Here is a 20,345-nt window from a genome sequence, read left to right on the forward strand (position 1 = left end):
ATTTGTTATTGATCACAAAACTATGGATCAGCAGGGTGGAACTTCTGGGCTCACTGGGCCCTCTCATAAGTCTGTGGTCAGCTGCAGCATGGGTGGCAATACTGCCCATCTTGCCTGAGTGCTCTCCCAGGTTCAGGGCTAGGCTGGCTCTAGGTTGATTTAGGAACATTTTGGCTGGGCTGCTGGTCTCTCCTCCAGCAGGCTAGCCCGGGCTTGTTCCCACACAGGGGTGATGCTCTAAGAGGAACCAGCACAGGATCTCTCTGGGCCTAGGCTGGCACAACATGACTACCACTGGTTTCTGTCAGTGAGAGTGCATCACAGGCCAGCCCAGATACAGGGGTTGGGGAGCAGTCTCCACCTTTGGATGGAGGAGCTGGGGCATCACAGTGCAGAGGGCGTCCACAGGTGGAGCACTGGGGCATCATTTTTTTTTAACATCTTTATTAGAGTATAATTGCTTTACAATGGTGTGTTAGTTTCTACTGTGTAACAAAGTGAATCAGCTATACACATACATATATCCCCATATCCCCTCCCCCTTGCGTCTCCCTCCCACCCTCCCTATCCCACCCCTCTAGGTGGCCACATAGCACCGAGCTGATCTCCCTGTGCTATGCGGCTGCTTCCCACTAGCTATCTATTTTACATTTGGTAGTGTATATATGTCCATGCCACTCTCTCACTTCGTCCCAGCTTACCCTTCCCCCTCCCCATGTCCTCAAGTCCATTCTCTACATCTGCATCTTTATTCCTGTCCTGCCCCTAGGTTCTTCAGAACCATTTTTTTTTTTTGGATTCCATATGTATGTGTTAGCATATGGTACTTGTTTTTCTCTTTCTGACTTACCTCACTCTGTATGACAGACTCTAGGTCCATCTACCTCACTACAAAGAACTCAATTTCGGTTCTTTTTATGGCTGAGTAATATTCCATTGTATATATGTGCCACATCTTCTTTATTCATTCATCTGTCAATGGACACTTGGGTTGTTTCCATGTCCTGGCTATTGTAAATAGAGCTGCAATGAACATTGTGGTGCATGACTGTTTTTGAATTATGGTTTTCTCAGGATATATGCCGATTATGGGATTGCTGGGTCATATGGTAGTTCTATTTTTAGTTTTTTAAGGAACCTCCATGCTATTCTCCATAGTGGCTACATCAGTTTACATTCCCACCAACAGTGCAAGAGGGTTCCCTTTTCTCCACACCCTCTCCGCACTGGGGCATCTTTAGGTGAGCAGCCCTTCCTGGCACTGCACTCCTGCTGCCCGGTTCTGAGGGCTTGTTGAGGGGTCCTGTGGCCCCAGGGGAATCACTGAGGCCGTGTCTCAGAACTTCCTCCAAGCTAAGTGCCTCATTTCTATATTTTTAATTAATTAATTAATTAGTTTATTTATTTATTTTTGGCCATGTTGGGTCTTCTTTGCTGTGTGCGGGCTTTCTCTAGTTGTGGCAAGCGGGAGCTACTCTTCATTGCAGTGCATGGGCTTTTCATTGCGGTGGCTTCTCTTGTTGCAGAGCACGGGCTCTAGGCGTGTGGGCTTCAGTAGTTGTGGCATGTGGGCTGAGTAGTTGTGGCTCGCAGGCTCTAGGGCACAGGCTCAGTAGTTGTGGCACACCAGCTTAGTTGCTCAGCGGCATGTGGGATCTTACCAGACCAGGGCTTGAACCTGTCTCCCCTGCATTTAACCACTGCGCCACCAGGGAAGTCCCCTCATCTCTATTTTAAGAAATGTTTTAAAAGGGAAAATAGGAGAATGTCAACCAGAACTGCAATTCATTTTCTGAAAATTAATTGGGTTTAGAGGACCATAGGAGTGAAAACTTTGGCTGCTAGAATTGATCTTTTTTTTTTCCATTGGAGTATAGTTGATTTACAGTGTTGTGTTAGTTTCTGCTCTACAGCAAAGTGAATCCATTATACATATACATATATCCACTCTTTTTAAATTCTATTCCCATATAGGTCATTACATAGTATTGAGTAGAGTTCCCTGTGCTATACAGTAGATCCTTATTAGTTATCTATTTTATATATAGTAATGTGTGTATGTCAATCCCAGTCTCCCAGTTTATCCCTCCCCCTCCCTTATCCCCTGGTAACCATAGTTTGTTTTCTACATCTGTGACTCTGTTTCTGTTTTGTAAATAAGTTCATTTGTACCCTTTTTTTAGATTGCACATATAAGCGATATTATATGATATTTTTCTTTCTGTATCTGACTTACTTCATTTAGTATGACAATCTCTAGGTCCATCCATGTTGCTGCAAATGGCATTATTTCATTCTTTTTTATGGCTGAGTATTATTCCATTGTATATATGTACCACATCTTCTTTATCCATTCCTCTGTGGATGGACATTTAGGTTGCTTCCATGTCCTGGCTATTGTAAATAGTGCTGCAGTGAACATTGGGGTGCGTGTATTTTTTTTCAGTTATGGTTTTCTCTGGGTATATGCCCCTGAGTAGGATTGCTGGATCATATGGTAGTTCTATTTTTAGTTTTTAAAGGAACCTCCATATTGTTCTCCATAGTGGCTGCACCAATTTACATTCCCACCAACAGTGTAGGAGGGTTCCCTTTTCTCCACACCCTCTGCAGCATTTATCGTTTGTAGATTTTTTTTGATGATGGCCATTCTGACCCATGTGAGGTGATACCTCATTGTAGTTTTGATTTGCATTTCTGTAATAATTAGTGATGTTGAGCATCTTTTCATGTGCTTTTTGACCATTTGTATGTCTTCTTCGGAGAAATATCTATTCAGATCTTCCACCCATTTTTTGATTGGGTTATTTGTTTTGATATTGAGCTGCATGAGCTGTTAGTATATTTTTATATTTTGGAGATTAATCCCTTGTCGGTTGCTTCATTTGCAAATATTTTCTCCCATTCTGAGGGTTGTCTTTGGTCTTGTTTATGGTTTCCTTTGCTGTGCAAAAGCTGTTAAGTTTAATTAGATCCCATTTGTTTATTTTTGTGTTTATTTTCATTACTCTAGGAGATGGGTCAAAAAAGATCTTGCTGCAATTTATGTCAAAGAGTGTTCTGCCTATGTTTTTCTCTTAGAGTTTTATAGTATCTGGCCTTTCATTTAGGTCTTTAATCCATTTTGAGTTTGTTTTTGTGTATGGTGTTAGGGAGTGTTCTACTTTCATTCTTTTACATGTAGCTGTCCAGTTTTCCCAGCACCACTTATTGAAGGGGCTGTCTTTTCTCCATTTATACTCTTGCCTCCTTTATCAAAGATAAGGTGACCATAGGTGCTTGGGTTTATCTCTGGGCTTTCTATCCTGTCCCATTGATGTACATTTCTGTTTTTGTGCCAGTACCATACTGTCTTGATTACTGTAGCTTTGTAGTATAGTCTGAAGTCCTGGAGTCTGATTCTTCCAGCTCCGTTTTTCTTTCTCAAGATTGCTTTGGCTGTTCAGGGTCTTTTGTGTTTCCATACAAATCATGATGGAGATTGTTGTTTAAGATATGACAGCCTGTAACTTGCTGTGAAGAATGTCTGTGACACAGGGCAGGATACAGGCTCATCTGAAACAGTCTGCTGGGAAATTTCTTTTTGTTATATGAAGCCCCCCACCCCACCTCACCATCAGATACTGCTTTGAATGAAGTCTTTGTCTTCATGAAAAAAATCTAAAGGGTTATACCAACACCTCTGCTCAGTCATGTCACTCTGGATACATGGCCCTTATTTTAAGACTCTAGATTCCTGACTCTCAGACTGCCTGCAGTTTTACCGAGTCAAAAAGACCCACTAAACAGCCTCTCCGACACAAGCGGGCAGGTTGAGCTCTGCAGAGCGAACTTCAGCTTATATAATAAAGCATGTCCTGCCCATGAAAATGGTTTATGGCAGTGGGGACTGAACTGTCCTTTTCTAAGCTGGCATTTTTTACAGACGAGGTGAGTTGATCATGCAGTGGGTGTGAGTTTACTTCTGATTAAAAGACAAATGGGGGACTTTCCTGGTGGCACAGTGGTTAAGGCTCTGCACTCCCAATGCAGGGGGCTCGGGTTCAATCCCTGGTCAGGGAACTAGATGCTACATGCAGGCCACAACTAAGGAGCCAGTGAGCCACAACTAAGGAGCCTGCTGGCCACAACTAAGAAGCACACCTGCTGCAACCAATACCTGCTGCAACCAAATAAATAAAATAAATATTAAAACCAAAAAGATAAAGGACCACAGCCTTGGTGTCTTCAGTTTCCATTTTTTAGCATCTAGTTTTATAGCATCAGTAAAGTCCTTCATCTCAGCCCTGATCATACTGGATGACTCTGCCACAGACAGAGCCAGGGAAACACCACCACCAGTGGACAGATTTCGTGAGAGCCATCCTTTGTCAGGGCCCCTTGCTGCCAGAGGCAATGAGCAGAGAAGGACCACGGGTGGTGGAGGAAGGCATCCAGAGGCCGCCTGCACTTTCTTGACTGCTCATGACCAAGTGCTTACTTTTATGCATAAGGCAGGAGTGTTTGTCTCCAGAGTTAAACTTAGGATATTTCCTATAGTTCATCCAAGACTCTTCTCCAAAGGAAAGGATTTGCCCCTTATAGCAGAGCCTCTAAACTCCAAGTCTCCCTGCAAGAATGCCCACCACCCTGGGCCTGCTGAAGATAAACGCGGCCGCACCAGGCTGCCCCCACCAGCCCCGACAGAAGAGGAAAGTGGGATTATGCGACAGAAGGAACGCAGTTCCCTCGAGAGGAGATCACATCTCCATAAGTAAAAGCAACCAGTGAGAGGAAAGTATGTTTAAAATCATTTGGAAAGTTTTGTTAGTAGAATATACCACTTTAACTAAAAGACGTATTTGGCCTTTGTACATTCTGATATTTGGGGATTTTCTGTAAGTGCTTGGAATAACTTGAAGAAGCTGAGCTAGGCTGGTCGATCCTGGTTAAGCTCTCAGCATGCTGTGTCCAGACTGTTCCCCCCAAGACTTGCATATTTAATATTCTCTAAAAATTCTAAGTATGCTCCCTTGCTCGGTCACCACGAGTGCCATGCCGTTCCGTACACTTTGCGTTTGTGCTGGGCCCACATCGCCCTCTGAAATCCCTGCACATAGGCTGCCACGTGGCACACTAGAGCGGTCCCTGGAGGATGCTATTATGACCTCCATTTCAAAACCCTAAAATCAAGGTCCAAGTACAGGGGCTGAATTCATTTAACAGACTCTCATGGGTGCCCTGCCCTCAGCCTGGTCCAGAGGCGTGTGTCTTGGTAGCAGTGGAGAAAACTTAGCTGCAACCCCACTCACTAACCTCCTTTCTCTGTGTATTTGTTCAAATTTCTACAAGCGCCTCCATGGCTATTGCTGAATCGGGAGAAAGACGCAGTCTCCACCGCGCAGGGGATTCTGACATTAGGGCTGTTTCACTCACCCCAACCCACGCAAGGTCACAGTAGGACCTGCTCTGTTAATTGCTTGAGTCCCAACCGCAAATCCTGAAATTATGGGAAAGTATTTCTCTACTAGTTACAGATCCACCTGCCTTCAAGTTCACATGTATAATTAGTTCAGAAAATGATGTTTAAACTGAGATGAAACTACATCTGTATGTTAGTTAGAGACCCTCCCTACTCACGGCAAGCAGATAGCTCTCATCACCGACTGTGGTCCATTATTCTTATAGTTAGTAAGGAGGTGAAAAGTCAAGTTGAAGGAATTCTAGACTTTAATATTCAAACAAGAATAAATAGACCATTATGCTTCCTTTGCTAGACTGACTATAGAGAATTTTAATGGACAAAATCACTGTTGATTGTATTTTCCTTTCCTTTTTTTTTTTTTTTGATGTGAAAGAATTACTAGTGAAGCGTTGTTTCATCTCTTCCTGAATCCAAGGGAAGTTTCTGAATTCCGCATGTTTCCTGCATTACATTTTTATTGTGTGCATAGGAATCAATATTCCAGATACGTGCACAAGCGCACACATTGAAATGAACATGACTTCATTTATTTTCATGATTAGACATTCAAAAAAAAAGTGCTTGGGTGTCTGCTTTCATATTCATAGGTCGAGATCTGTACATCAGAGGTATTTGTATAAGTGACACTTTTATTACGTTCATTTCATTTGCAATATGATAGTGGATCATAAATATGTTACTTCTATGCCACCAAATCTGATTTGTGGAACTTAGCCCTCACAAGGAGAATACGTGATATCTTCTGAAGCACCTTTCGTCCAAGAAGCGCTTTGCAGACACGGGGCCGGGCTCTACCAGGTGTGTCAATCACACTCGTGAGGCTTTGCGTGCCTCCCGCTTTATCGGCTGCACTGTTGGGGCCGAGAGTGGCCATGAGTCCCTTGCAGGCCCGGAGCTGATGATGCGACCTTTAATTTCTGGAAGAAAGAGGCTCAGGTGAGCTCTGCGTTGCTGCACCCAGGCCCTGATGGCCGACAGAGCTCCACGTCTGCCACATGCTCACCCTTCACCATAGGCCAGACGATGTATCAAGCCCTGGGGATGCAGACACGAGTAAAATATGGCCCTTGCCTTCCTGATGCTCACAGACGAGGAGGGGAGGGCCATGTGGAATAGTAATTGCCCCCCTACACCGTGATGGGGCGCTGATGCAGAGGTGACAGTAGGTGCCCTCCTCCTGCCCCCCGCCCCGGCCCTCCCAGGGATGCACCGTGCCTGAAAGCAGTTGTCAAACCCCCAGGCACGTCGCAGGACTGGGCACATGCCAGCCAGTTGCAGTTGGGCTGAAAGAAGAGACCACCCCTCACACATCGCAGGCGGCCTTCAGGGCTGAGCACCTCCCACCCCAGACTTGCAGAGAAGAGCATGGCGGGCTCCCCACCTACCAGCCCATCCCTCCACCCCTCCCCCATCCCCCCTTCCCTTTCTCCAGCATCAGTTCCCGATCCTGGACCACCCGCCGCCCCCTACGCACACAACACACGCACACACATGCACACACGCAGTGCTCCTGCAGCCTCCTTCACGACACTCACCACTTCGTGGCGTCACATATGAGTGCGACAGATACGGCTGAGGGCCCCGGGGCCAGGTTTTCTGAGTTCAGAGTTCACGCCACATCACTTAACAGGAGGGGGCAGGTTACTTACTTTTCTGTGCCTCAGTTTTCTCATGTGCAAAATGGGCATAATAATGGTACTTCCCTGTCAGGCGGCTGTGAGCGTTGAATGACCTAATATGAATAAATGGCTTCACCGAGCGCCCAGAGCTGCTGGGAAGCTGTATTAGCCTTTTCAGCCTTATCATAATTAACACTTCAGGGACTTCCCTGGAGGTCCAGTGGTTAGGACTCAGAGCTTTCACTGCCATGGCACGGGTTCAATCCCTGGTTGGGAAAGTAAGATCCAGCAGGCCGTGCGGCGTGGCCAAAACAAAACAAAGAACCCACAAAAAACAAAAAAACACTCTAGTACTGGAGTCTGAGTATCTGTAGTAATAGTGAGGCCAACAGTCCTATCACTGTCACTGCTATCACATGATTCGTGTCTGTCTCCCACCATGAGTGAGCCCCGAGGCAGCAGGAGCCAGCTGTGTGGTCTCCACTCCATCCCCACGGCAGATGGCACAGAGGCTCACAAAACATTTGGTGAGTGAACGGATGGACAAAGCTATGGTGCACCTGCTCACGTGGTGCCGCTACCAGCCGCCTTCTCTGAAAGCATCATTGCCGCTTACAGCCACGGACCCACAGTGCTGCCCACAGGTCCACTCATGTCCACGTGGAAGGGCTTCCATCCTCCTTCCTGTGTGACTAGCGCACAGAGGATTCACAGGAGACTCACCCTTCCCACCCAGCCCACCACCCATCGAGGAGAGAGGCTGTAAGAGGGGCCGGCAGCTCTGGGGTGGGGAGCGATCAGATCCCCAGGCCCTGCAGCAACTGTGGGTGGCCCTCTGCCCCGCACTGCAGCCCTGCACAGGGGCGAGCTCCTGCCCCGCCCTGGCAGCTGCTGACATGAGTCCCCCGAGACAGGACAGAGACGCCTCCCCAGCCCTGCACTGCTTCATCCCTGGCACAGGGAGGGCCCTGTGATGGTCTCCTCTCTGACCTGGCTGCCGCAGCCCAGCAGGCAGGCAGCAGAGCCACTACCCAGGAGCTTGGCCTGGCACCACCGTCTCAGCTCCAGGCTCACCCCTGCCCTTCCTTTGCCTTGCTGAGTAGTACAGTGATCAAGCCTCCACGTGCCAGGGTCCCATCCCGGCTCCATCCTTTCTGTTTGTGTGACCTCGGGCAGGTTCTTAACCATTTTGTGACTCAGTGTTCTCATCTGTACAATGGGTATAATGGTACCTACCCCATAGGTTCTTCATGAGGGTCAAATGAGTTTATTTATAAAAAGGCATTTAGAATAGTGACTGGATATAGACGGCATCCCTTATTCTGGACGTTCTGGCAGCCGTCCGCCCACCTGGCCCAGATACCACATCTGTGCTCCACAGCAGTTCAAAACCATTGAGCAAAGCGAAATGCTGAAGCCAGTGTTTAGAGAATCCATCCATCAACTTAGGAGCCTCTACATAATTGGGGTGTTATCGCCCACGGGGTGGCTGCAATTTGCAGTTGCTGAGGAGTCTGCGATAGTCCCAGGAATCCTTTGGTGATGGACACAGTTGGGGGCTGGGGACTTTGATCTGGGAGGGCAGGAGCCGTCTGGAAGGGAGCATGAGGTCATGCACTAGTCCTCTGGCAACCAGTCAGCCGCTGAGAGTGCCCCAAGCTTGGGCCCCGGAGCACGACAGATGGAGCTCTAGCTTTGCAAATGAGTGCCCCCGACCCGGTGCCCTGCGGCACTCTCCGGGGTCCCCTTCCCACCTCACCTCTGCTTTCCGCCTGGGTGCAGATGCTCAGTGGCGGCAGCTCACAGAGCATAACCCTCTAGAGCTGTGGTTGCTCCTCTGAGTTTGATTTTCCAGGGGGCCATGGGTGGGCCGGGCGGCAGCGGACGATGCTTAGGCGTGCTGGGGACGGACCGCAGGTACTGTGTGTGCCCCCGTCTTTGCTTTTGTGTGTCTTCCACTGAAATCTTGACGAGTTTCAAACAGGGTGATCTTGGGCCTCGGGTTTCTAGAGTGGAGACATGGAATTATAATGCCCACCACTCCTGGTTCACTGTGGAATTTAGAGAGCGAGAATTCTTCAGTTACGTGAAGGAGGGGCTGGCCCTCGCTGAGAGGTCGGTGAGCAGCGTTGCTGCCGCGGGTGAGTCAGGCGGTCCAGGTGCCATCGTGGTCGAAGCAGGTCCAAGTGTTGGTGTGGCCTCCCACCGGGGCTTTGAGTTTTTGTGGCTGTTCTTGTTTTAAGATACAATTCACATAGCATAATGTTAATCCCTTTAAAGTATACAGTCCAGTGGTATGCAATATATTCACACGGTTGTCCGGCTTTACTGCTGTCTAATTCTGGAATATTTTCATCTCCCCAGAAGGAACCCTGGGCCCAACTGGAGTTACTTTCCGTCCCCTCACTCCCACCCCAGCCTTTGGCAACCACCGACCTGCTTTCTTTCTGTGAATTAGCTTATCGTGAACATCTCCTAAGAATAGAACCATACAATACATGGCCTTTTGTGACTTGCTTTTTTCACTGACATCATGTTTTCAAGGTTCATCCATGTTGTAACATGTATCTGAATTGCATTCCTTTTTGTGGCCAAGAATATTCCACTGTCTGGATAGACCAGTTTTGCTCCTCTGTTCATCAGTGGATGGGCACGTGGGCTGTTTGGAATCACGCTGCTCTGAACGTTTGTGTGCAGGTTTGCACGGATCGTACGCTTACGTTTGTGAGGACCTGCCAAACTGTTCTCCTCGGGGCTCTGTTTCAGAAGGACCATCTTACTCAGACAGGACTTCAGTGTTAGCTGAAGGAGAGGGTTCTCGGCAGGGCCAGGAGGGGGCAGGGGGACGGGGGGCTGGCAACCTGCCCTCAGAGCCACGGTGCTCACAAGGCCTCCGGCCGCGGCCTCCCCATCGAACGCAGATGCCCACTGCCTTGGGCTTGTCTCCCCTGTGCTGACCGTGTTCTCTGCATTCTCCCCACTTTATTTTTTTAATTTATCTTACTGAAGTATAGTTGATTTACACTGCTGTTACTTTCTGCTGTACAGCAAAGTGATTCATATATATATATTCTTTTCCATTATGGTTATCCCAGGATATTGAATATAGCTCCCTGTGCTATACAGTAGGACCTTGTTGTTTATCCATTCTCTGTATAATAGTTTGCATCTGCTAATCCCAAACTCCCAGTCCTTCCCTCCCCCAACCCCCTTTCCCTTGGCAACCACCAGTCTGTTCTCTATGTCCATGAGTCCACTTCTGTTTTGTAGATAGTTTCATTTGTGTCATATTTTAGATTCCACATATAAGTGATATCATATGGTATTTGTCTTTCTCTGACTTACTTCACTCAGTATGATAATCTCTAGGTCCATCCATGTTGCTGCAAATGGCATTATTTCATTCTTTTTATGGCTGAGTAATATTCCATTGTATATATGTGCCACATCTTCTTTATCCCTTCCTCTGTCGATGGACATTTAGCTTGCTTCCGTGTCTTGGCTATTGTAAATAGTGCTTCTGTGAACATAGGGGTGCATGTATCTTTTTGAACTAGTTTTCTCCGAATATGTTCCCAGGAGTAGGGTTGCTGGATCATATGGCAACACTATTGTTAGTTTTTTGAGGAACCTCCATCCTGTTTTCCATGGTGGCTGTGCGACTTTACATTCCTGCCAACAGCGTTAGGGGGCTCCCTTTTCTCCACACGCTCTCCAGCATTTGTTATTTGTAGACTTTTTGATGATGTATAAGTCTGATTAGTCCTATTTGTTTATTTTTGCTTTTATTTCTATTGCCTTGGAAGACTGAACTAAGAAAACATTGGTTTGGTTTATGTCAGAGAATATTTTGCCTATGAGTTTTTGCCTAGGAGTTTTATGATGTCCTGTCTTATGTTTAAGTCTTTAAGCCATTTTTTATTTTTTGCAATATATGTTTTATTTATTTATTTTTGGCTGCACTGGATCTTCGTTGCTGTGTGCGGGCTTTCTCTAGTCGCAGTGAGCAGGGTCTACTCTTCATTGCAGTGCACAGGCTTCTCATTGCGGTGGCTTCTCTTGTTATGGAGCATGGGCTCTAGGCGCACAGGGTTCAGTAGTTGTGGTGCATGGGCTTAGTTGCTCTGCAGCATGTGGGATCTTCCTGGACCGGGGCTCGAATCCATGTCCCCTGCATTGGCACATGGATTCTTAACCACTGTGCCACCAAGGAAGTCCCCTTTAAGCCATTTTGAGTTTATTTTCGTGTATGGTGTGAGGGTGTCTTCTAACTTCATTGATTTACATGCGGCTGTCCAACTTTCCCAGCACCGCTTGCTGAAGAGACTGACTTTTCTCCTCTGTACATTAGTGCCTCCTTTGTTAAAGATTAATTGTCCATAGGTGTGTGGGTTTATTTCTGGGCTGTCTGTTCTGTTCCATTGATCCATATATATGTTTTTGTGCTAATACCACACTGTTTTGATTAATGTAACTTTGTAGTATTGTCTGAAGTCCTGGAGGGTTATGCCTCCTGCTTTGTTCTTTTTCCTCAGGACTGCATTGGCGATTCTGGGTCTTCTGTGGCTCCATATAAATTTTAGGATTATTCTAGTTCTGTGAAAAAGGTCATGGGTAATTTGATAGGGATCACCTTAAATCTGTAGATTGCTTTGGGTGGTATGGCCATTTTAACAATATTAATTCTTCCAATCCAAGAGCATGGGATATATTTCCGTTTCTTTGAATCATCTTCAATTTCCTTTATTAATGTTTTGTAGTTCTCAGTATATAAGTCTTTCACCACCTTGGTCAGGTTTACTCCTAAGTATTTTTTTTTAAATTTTTTTGATGTGATTTCAAAAGGGATTTTTTTTTTTTTTTTACTTTTGCATTCTCCCTGCTTTAAACCGTGCTGCCCTCACCTGTGTCCTGCACCTGTGGGAGTGGTTTGGGCACACAGCTAGCCTTCCTGTGAGGCTGAGATACCTCAAACTGTCTTTATGCACTCGTCCTAGTCCTGGAAATGTTCTGAGCCAAAGAACAGTGTCATTTCAGAGTCCTGGAGAAGAAAATCACAGGTTTTCTTCTCAAATGCCTCCACTTGGTTACAAACAAGCGAGTGGACATGAGGAAGGGTCATGCCAGCTGGGTAGTCATGGGCACATCCCTTAGCCTCTCTGAGGCTTCGTTTCTTTGTCTGTAAAATGGGTTTAAAATTGCCTACCTGGGAAGGGGATGAAGTGAGGCACTGTAGACATGGCTCCCAGTACGATGCTGAGGATTCTCAGAAATACCCTCCCCACTGCAGGTGTGAGGCGCTTATACGGACCACGGGGTTTTTCAGTACCACTCACTCCCCCTCCCTTTTCCCTCCCTCCCCATCTCTTTCCTTTCACCTTTTCTCCTCTCCCTGCGCCTGTGCCTTGCTTTTACGCTGCCCTCAGCTCCTGCCCCAGGCGGCCTTGTGGTCCTCACGGTGTGGACCCAGACCCAGGAACCTGCCAGCTCTCAGATCGCCCGGGGCTCTCAGGAAGGACCAGGCCGAATCCTCTTAGAGCGGATCAGATCATGCCCTGGATCGTTTGCAGCACAGACTCCCAGGTCAGGGTGGTGGCAGACACAGCAGGCAGTGTCCAGCCTGGCAACCCTGGGTCCCCGGGCAGTGTGGGTTGCATGACCTAGTTTTATCTGTCAGCCTCCCTGGGTCCCAGGTTCCTTCCCCAGGAGATCCTTGCCAGAGCCAGAGCTCTGAGTGCCCCTCGAATCTGGGTCATCTGAGAGGCTGTGCTGTGGGACGACCACCCAGCATGGAGGCCAAGACCATGCCCATGAGGTCCAGGGCCAGACAAAGTGTGGGGATGAGGGCTGCAGGCAGATAAAGGATGAATGAATGAACAGCTTTCCAGGCTGAGGGCTCATGATGCATAGATTATTACTTTTTAAAACTGTAAGTAATAAAAGACTATATGACTAATACAGAAAGTTTAGGAAGCAGAAAAACATGAAGGGACAACACCCCAAATCCCGTCCCCTTGGAGATGAATTTCTTCGAAAGTGCCAGTTAAGGGAATTCCCTGGTGGTCCAGTGATTAGGACTCTGTGCTCTCACTGCTGAGGGCCCAGGTTCGATTCCTGGTGGGAGAACTAAGATCCCACAAGCTGGGGCCAAAAAAAAAAAAAAAAAAAGTGCCACTTAATTCAGAAAACTGAAAAGCAAAAAAATGAACCGAAAGGCCCAGTTAGGAATCCCTGGCTCCATTCTGGGACGTGTCTCCCAGGAAAAAGGGGTTTCCCTGGAGCGCCTTTCAGGCCATCCCCTCTGGAACTGCAGGGAACCTGCCCGGAAAAATTCTTCCAGGAACGAGTCCAGATAGGAAGTTCCCTCCGAACAAACAGGCTCTAGGCCCTCTGGGTGAGCTGAGCTCTCCTTAGGAACCAGCTGGCGGCTGCAGCGCAGACAGACAAGTCCCCCGGCAGCCACCCCCTCGCCTCGGGAGATGTGCTGGTCGGATCTCCTCCCCCCGACCCCCATCCCTTCCCAGGCAGCATCGGGTAGCGCAGCCCTGGCCACGAATGACCCTGGTCTGTCTGCTCTCTCGTCTGCAGCGGTCAGGAATGACAGAAACAAGAAAAAGAAGGAGCCTTCGAAGCAGGAATGCACGGAGAGCTACGAAATGACGGCCGAGCTGGACGATCTCACGGAGAAGATCCGGAAAGCCCACCAGGAAACCTTCCCCTCGCTCTGCCAGCTGGGCAAGTACACCACGGTGAGAGGCCCCGCCCACCCCGCCGCGCACGCGCACTCGCACTCACGCGCGCACGCACACGCACGTGCGCACGCTCCCCGCCCCGACCCTGGCAGGCCCGGGCCGAGGAAGCAGACGCCGCGGCCGTTCGTCCGGGCCGGGGTCGTAGCAGCCGCTGAGTAGGGTGGCCGTTTCCTCCCGCTCGGTCAGGACGCACAGGTTGGGCACGTGCGAGGCTCCGGGCCAGGGTGAGTGAGCCGTGGCTGCTGCTCGCGGGGACCCACAGACGCGTGAAGGGGCCGAGGAGGGCCAGGGAGGCGGCCGGGGGTCCCGGCGGCGGACGCCGGTGCAGAGCCTAGCGGGGACGGAGGGCCGGGCTGAGCCTTTCACGGTCCCCGCTCCAGCTGGAAGAGCCCGCCCGGGGGACTGGGCCTACCCCGCCCAGGGTCTGGCTCCACAGAAGGTCTGGGGGTGGGGACCGGGAAAGCGAAGGGGGACCGAGCTGGGAGGTCCCTCTCTGCTCCCTGTGCTCCCCTGGGAATGGCCTCGCTGAGGGAGAAGTGAAGAGAAGGGGGTGGGGGACAGGTGAGGTCACAAGGCAGGAGGCCTTTTCGGCTGGTCTGGATGTGCTGGTGGAGATGTCTTTAGGTACTTGAAATTTTTAGTGGCTTTTGCATGCGTTTTGTGCGCTGACGTGTATTCCCAGCATGTGGCGTTCAATAATATTTGTCGACTGAATGAGTGAGTGCAACTAGAATGTTGTTCTGGCCTCTTCAGTGGCTCACGTTGCCCGCCCAAGATGCTGGTAGACGCGCTTTTTAAAAATCGAAGCATTGCAGTGTTTGCTGGTTTGATTGAGACGTGCTAGAAAAAGAATAGTAGGGAAGGTCATGGGGATAAAAAGGTGAAATGATGATGCGGGCGGGGCCTAAGAACAGCAAGTGGGGCACCGAGGCTGCACGGTGGGTGGCACCAGCTTCTAAAGAGCTGGCGCTGGACTTAGCCACAAGTCCCCTGGCTGAGCTGTCCGGAGAAGAAGAACCTAGAGCTTGGTCCCCAGTCCTCCGCCAGCTTACAAAGCACCTGACAGCCATTAAAATGCAGGTTCTGGTTCAGCACGTGTGGGCGGGCCTTGCTCACAGGCTCCCAGGTGCTGCTGGTTTGCAGACCACACTCTGAGTAGCAGAGGCCACGAGCGTACTTCGGGTAGCGAGGCCCAGGACGATTTTCTGGGCCCCCAGGCCCTGGTGTCAGGAACAAGGAGAGACGCTGGCCAGTCTGTGAAGCTGCTGACCTGGCCTGCTGTTGACTCAGCGGACGAGTCCCCTTTGCGCACAGGGGCGCCCAGAGCAGACACAGGACGGGGCGGCATCAGGAGCCTTGAGGTCGGCCTGCAAGGGAAGGCAGGCCCGGAGACCTGGGTGGTGGGTGACGCCGTGAGTCGGGAGCAGGGGTGCTAGGAATGAATGTGGTTTAAATCCTGCTCTGCCGCCAACCAGCCGTGCGACCGTGTGCACGTTACTTCACTTCCCTCTGCCTCATTTTTGAATTTCAGTCTGAAGTGGTGGAGAGAAGTCGACGGTTTGTGATCAGGAGTTTTTATTGTTGTTACGGTCATCATTAGTACAGCCGGTACTCACTGAGCGTTTCCTCCGTACCAGGGGCCGCGCTGCGTACTCTCGCTGTGTGAATTCCTTTACTCCTTACGGAGGCAACGCGAGGCGGGTGCAGCGCCCCATATGACAGAGGAATAAGTCACTTTCCCCACGCCCCGTAGCCAGCGGGTGTCCTTGGACCTGGGCAGTCTGACTCTGGGGCAGCTCTTCTAACCCCACACGGCACACCGTGTCTCAGGAGGGTGGGTGACAAGGCAGGGTGGAGACGGGGGACACCAGGCATCTAGCTAGGAGGACGGGTCTGTTACCCAGGGATAAGTCAACTTTCCCTCCAGAAGACAGAGTAAAAGAGAACAGTCCCAGCAGGGAGGGCTTCTTGGAGGTGGAAACTTGTAAGCCAGGTCCCGCGGTGAGAGACAACCCGTGGGGTCATTTGCTGCCCTCCGGGGGCCCCGGCCCTCTTCACTGGGTTGGGGTGTCAGGGTGGCCTCGTCCATGCCCCAGACTCTGCCTCACCTGGTCACCAGGTGAAGTGGCCGCCACTGTGGTCTGGAGGAGGGCAGGGCAAACACAAGTACACACGCCCTGGTGCAGCCTGGGACCAAAGCGCCCCCTCGGGACCGTCGTCCCTCTGCGGGTCAGCACAGCCAGGGAGTCTGGTCGGCCTCTCTGGGCCCTTCCCCACCTTCCCTCCCCCAGGCCTCCTGGCGGAATCCGAGAGCCTCTCCTTCTGGATTCTCTTTGTGCCTAAGGTCTGATTTCACCTGCTTCCAGGCCAGTGGGGCCGCTGCTGGCATCCCGCATCCCGCATCCCTGTGGCTCATCCTGCAGCCCCACGACGCTGCCTCGAGGCTTTTTGCGCCTGTGGGGCAGCGTGCTTCACACGGTGGGGAGCAGAGGGGGGCGGGGTCGACACTCCTGGGAGCAGCCCCGGCCCGACGGCTCCCAAAGCTCTCCAACAAGGTGGAGCCCAGTGGCCACGGCCCTTCCCCAGTCCTCTCCCAGTGCTTCCCAGGACCTCTGCCCACATAAGCTGCTCGCGTTGGAATCCTAGTCTCAGGGTCTGCTCCCAGCCCCAGGCAGGGGCTTCCCGGAGAGCCACCAGCGCCCCTTCCCTGCCCCCTCGGTCCCCAGTGAGGGCCCTGAGTCCTAAGCGCTTTGCAGGGCTTTCTGCGCCTCTTTGGATCCAGCAGGGAAAGTGGCCGTACCCGTCCCGTCTCCAGGGGACGATCCCTAACCATGGGGCGGCCTGACGCCCTGCAGGCGCTGCTGCTTCCTCCAGCCCTTCTCTCCGTGCACAGATCTAGCTCTGTTTTTATTGTAAGCAGCTCGCAGTCCTTTCGGGAAGTAGGCGCAGGTGTAAACGAAGAGCAGCAGCCAGGACACATCCTTTGTGGGCACTTGGCCATGGGGCGGGCGCTTTCCATAAGGAGCTTGTCGACGGGCAGCTGCTGCGAGGGGACTTCGGTGCCTTTGCCCGGCTGGCATCCCTGTCAGGTGGCTTTGGAATAAATGGGCAGGGAGGAATTAGAAAGGCAGCTAGCCGCCCGCCTACAGATCGTTGAAAGAGTAGCTCCTTTTTCTTCCTCATTAGGGTCGATTTGGGACCCTGGTCAGGACCCAGGAACGGAAGGGGAGGGCAGGAAGCTGGCACCCACCCCCTACACCTGGGCCTGGACAGGGTGCTCACCTGCAGGCTCAGCGCCGGGCTCTTTGGCGAGGCTTCTGACCAGTGACCTTCCTGAAAAGCAAGGGGGCCAGGGGGGACTCTGGGGACCAGGGTGGGGCTGTGGACGCTGCACTCGCCAAAGAGTACACAGCCCAGCTCTGGGGTGTTTGCTCTGCTTCCTCGGCGACCGTGACCCTGGCATCCGGGCTTTAGGGCTTCCTAGGCCCAGGTTCACATCTTGCCTGTGCTGCTTGGGAGCTCCGTGACCTTGGCGTCGTCGCTGGAGCCCAGCTTGTCATCTGTGTAACAGGAGTCGGAGCTGTGACTCCCTGGTGGGGCTGCCGCGGAGGGTAGATGAGAGAAGCATACCGGCGCGCCCTGTACTGTTTCTGGCCCGGAGACATGCAGAACGGACAGGTCTCCGCCTCCTGACTCTGTATGAATGCTTTGTCATTTTTTGGAGCCACGTGCCCAGTCCTGGCAGCGTTAAGTGTGGCTAGGACAGCAAGGCAGTCTCCCGGGGGCACGGCCCAGCCTGGGCTGTCTGCTCCCGCTTCCCGCCATGTGCGGCTCTGCACCCCCTCACAGGCCCTGCGGGACACGGGCTGCCCTCCGAGGGCTCGGGAGGTGGGGCTGTGGAGATGTGAGGAGCCCTTAATCCACCCAAAGGATCACGAAGCCACCCCGAATCCAGCATGTGGAACGCTGGACACCCTCCATCTTGCAGCTGGTGCCCCCAGGCCACACCCTGCCCTCCACCAAGGCCCCTGCATTCTGAGACCCCTTGGCTGTCCAGAGGGGCCCCTCCAGCTCCTGTCCTGGCCCAGGTGTCTTGGGGGGGAGGGGTCCAGGAGCACCCCTGAAACATTAGCTTCAGGGAAGTCCTGCACCGTCTCCCTCGCTTCTAGCCAGACGTCCAGGAAACACTTGGGGGCCCTCAGGGCCCCGCAGCTGCCCCACCCCTGTCTCTCCCCCTCGGTGGCAGGGCAGTTGCCACATGATTAGAAGCGTGTGTTGGGGCCTCTGTGTGTCGTCTTCCTGCGGATGGACACGCCCAACTGGCAGTTGGTGTGTGTCTGTGGACCGCGGACGCCGGCCCGCGCATCACGTCCTCGTCCTGGCGATGCCGAGCACCTTTCAGCCTCTGGGGTTTCTCACCAGGGGACAGGCTTCCGGACACAAAGTTCAGGACGTGCGGTGCCCCGAGAGGGTGGGCCCAGGGCCGCAGCACGAGCTGCCTCTGCGCTGGCCGGTGGGCACTGACGCAGCTGCCAGGTGCGGGTGTCCTGAGGACTAGAGGGAGTTCAGCATACAGCGCTTAGAGCAGGGCCTGGCTCCCGGTGAGCCCCGGAGGAGGGCTTGTTCCAGGAGGAGCATGCCCAGTGGACGCCGGGAGCATTCTGCAGGTGGAGCTTGAAAGGACATCAGCTTCTCAGGACGGTTGGCGGGCAGGACTCTGGACCCGGGCCCCCGGTGTTCCGGCCACCCCCGGGAACCTTAGCTCCTCGTCCCTTTTAAGGCTTTCTGCGTTTCCTCCTTGGCTGAGAAGGACAAGCAGCCCTGGATGAAGCACTGTAGTGCCTGCAGCTGCCGCAGACGGGCTTAAAGACACCGCGATTCCAGTCCATTTACGGGCCTCGTTCTGAAGGTAGCCGGTCAGAGAAGCGCACGGCAGCAGGAAGGGGTCCGTTTGCTTGACCAAAGTGCCCCTTTAACCGGATCTCGTGGTGGGGTTGGGCTTCACCGGTGCTCAGGGGGGCCGGGGGACAGCGGCTGCCTCTGCCCCTCTGCTGTGTTCCGCTCCCCTTAGCTGCCGGCGAGGCCCCTCCCAGCCCGAGCCTTTCCCTTTCTCCCGTCCCCTGGTTTCGGGATCAGCACCCACCCAGGGCCCCCCTAACCGCCTCCACTCCCCCCAGACGGGCCGAGCTCTGCACTGTCTGTGCTGGAGGATAGCGTATAAGCTATTAAGCTCATTCCGTGTGAGTCCAGCAACCAGGGTGATAAGATGCCAGGTTATTCTGTGTTTTCTCAACCACCTCTTCCCTTCGGTTTGCATGGTGGTGAGTTAGATTCACATGCCGTTAAGACGGCTGTGCATTATTTTTCATAGAAGGATGGCGGGCCCGGTGCGTGATGAAGTCTCCTCGTACGAGGCCGTTCACACGTGCTGGGCCGGGAAGAGGATGGGCGCTGCGGTGACATGACTTCCTGCTGTCCGCTCACCTCTGTGCCCCTCCCCTCCCGCGTCATATTCCCACAAACCAGGCATTACAGACGCAGTGGCCACACGCTTGGGCTCAAGCTCCTCCGGGTGCGCTGTGTCCCCAGATCCTTGGGGATGGATGGGGTGAAGTGGCGGGCAGGACGCTGGCCCTTTCCACAGGAGCGCCAGGGGGCAGCCAGCCTCCACCTGTTTTAGGGCCTCTGTGCCACCCCGTATGCAAACTTCCCTTTCAGCTTCCCCGCCAACCTTAAAAACACAGGTCAGGGCTTCCCTGGTGGCGCAGTGGTTGAGAGTCCGCCTGCCGATGCAGGGGACACGGGTTCGTGCCCCAGTCCGGGAAGATCCCACATGCCGCGGAGCGGCTGGGCCCGTGAGCCATGGCCGCTGAGCCTGCGCATCCGGAGCCTGTGCTCCGCAACGGGAGAGGCCACAACAGTGAGAGGCCTGCGTACCGCAAAAATAAAAAAACAAGAAAAACACAGCTCATTTTATAGACTACGTGGACGTGTCCCCGGGTGTCAGGGGCCCAAGCGCCAGCCTCGACCTTGCCAGTTGCTGCACGTCTGGCGCCCCCCGGGGCCGCCAGAGGCCCCGGTCCAGGGCAGCCTCGTCCTCTCGTGGTGGTTGCCCTGAGACATCCTACACAAGCATGGACTCATGGAAGCCTCATTCACTCACTCATTCACTCAACAAACGTTTTGAGCCCCTGCTGTGTACCGGGCGCTATTCTGGACACTGAGGACGCGGCAGTGACAGTGAGGCAGGAAGTAAACGAGAGTGTGCGTCGGGGGCTGCGGGCTGGGACCGCAGAGCAGGTGTGGGGTCCACAGAGTCGTCGGGCGGGGGCTCAGGTTTGCCCAGCTGGGAAGGAATGAGCAGTGCGTCTGCGGGCAGAGCAGGCCGGGGAGAGGGTCGCACCCGCTGGTTCGGGGACAGCAGGGCCCTGTGGAGCCAGGGGAGACGAGAGAGAGCGGGCCGGCCTTGCAGGCCGCGGAGAGGACTTTGCCTTTCCATCTGAGTGAGGT

General features: G+C 52.4%; 1 protein-coding gene across 1 annotated transcript in view; it reads left to right on the forward strand.

Annotated features, from left to right (window-relative positions):
* Positions 1-20,345, forward strand: part of RARB (retinoic acid receptor beta) — a 185,907-nt gene that overhangs the window by 139,355 nt on the left and 26,207 nt on the right. Inside the window, exon 4 of the mRNA XM_082840503.1 lies at positions 13,672-13,832. Coding sequence (XP_082696629.1) covers positions 13,672-13,832 — 161 coding nt within the window. The remainder of the gene's footprint in view (positions 1-13,671; positions 13,833-20,345) is intronic.

The sequence above is a fragment of the Leucopleurus acutus genome (genome assembly GCF_964270905.1).
Source record: "Leucopleurus acutus genome assembly, chromosome: 5".
Classification (NCBI taxonomy): Eukaryota; Metazoa; Chordata; class Mammalia; order Artiodactyla; family Delphinidae; genus Leucopleurus; species Leucopleurus acutus.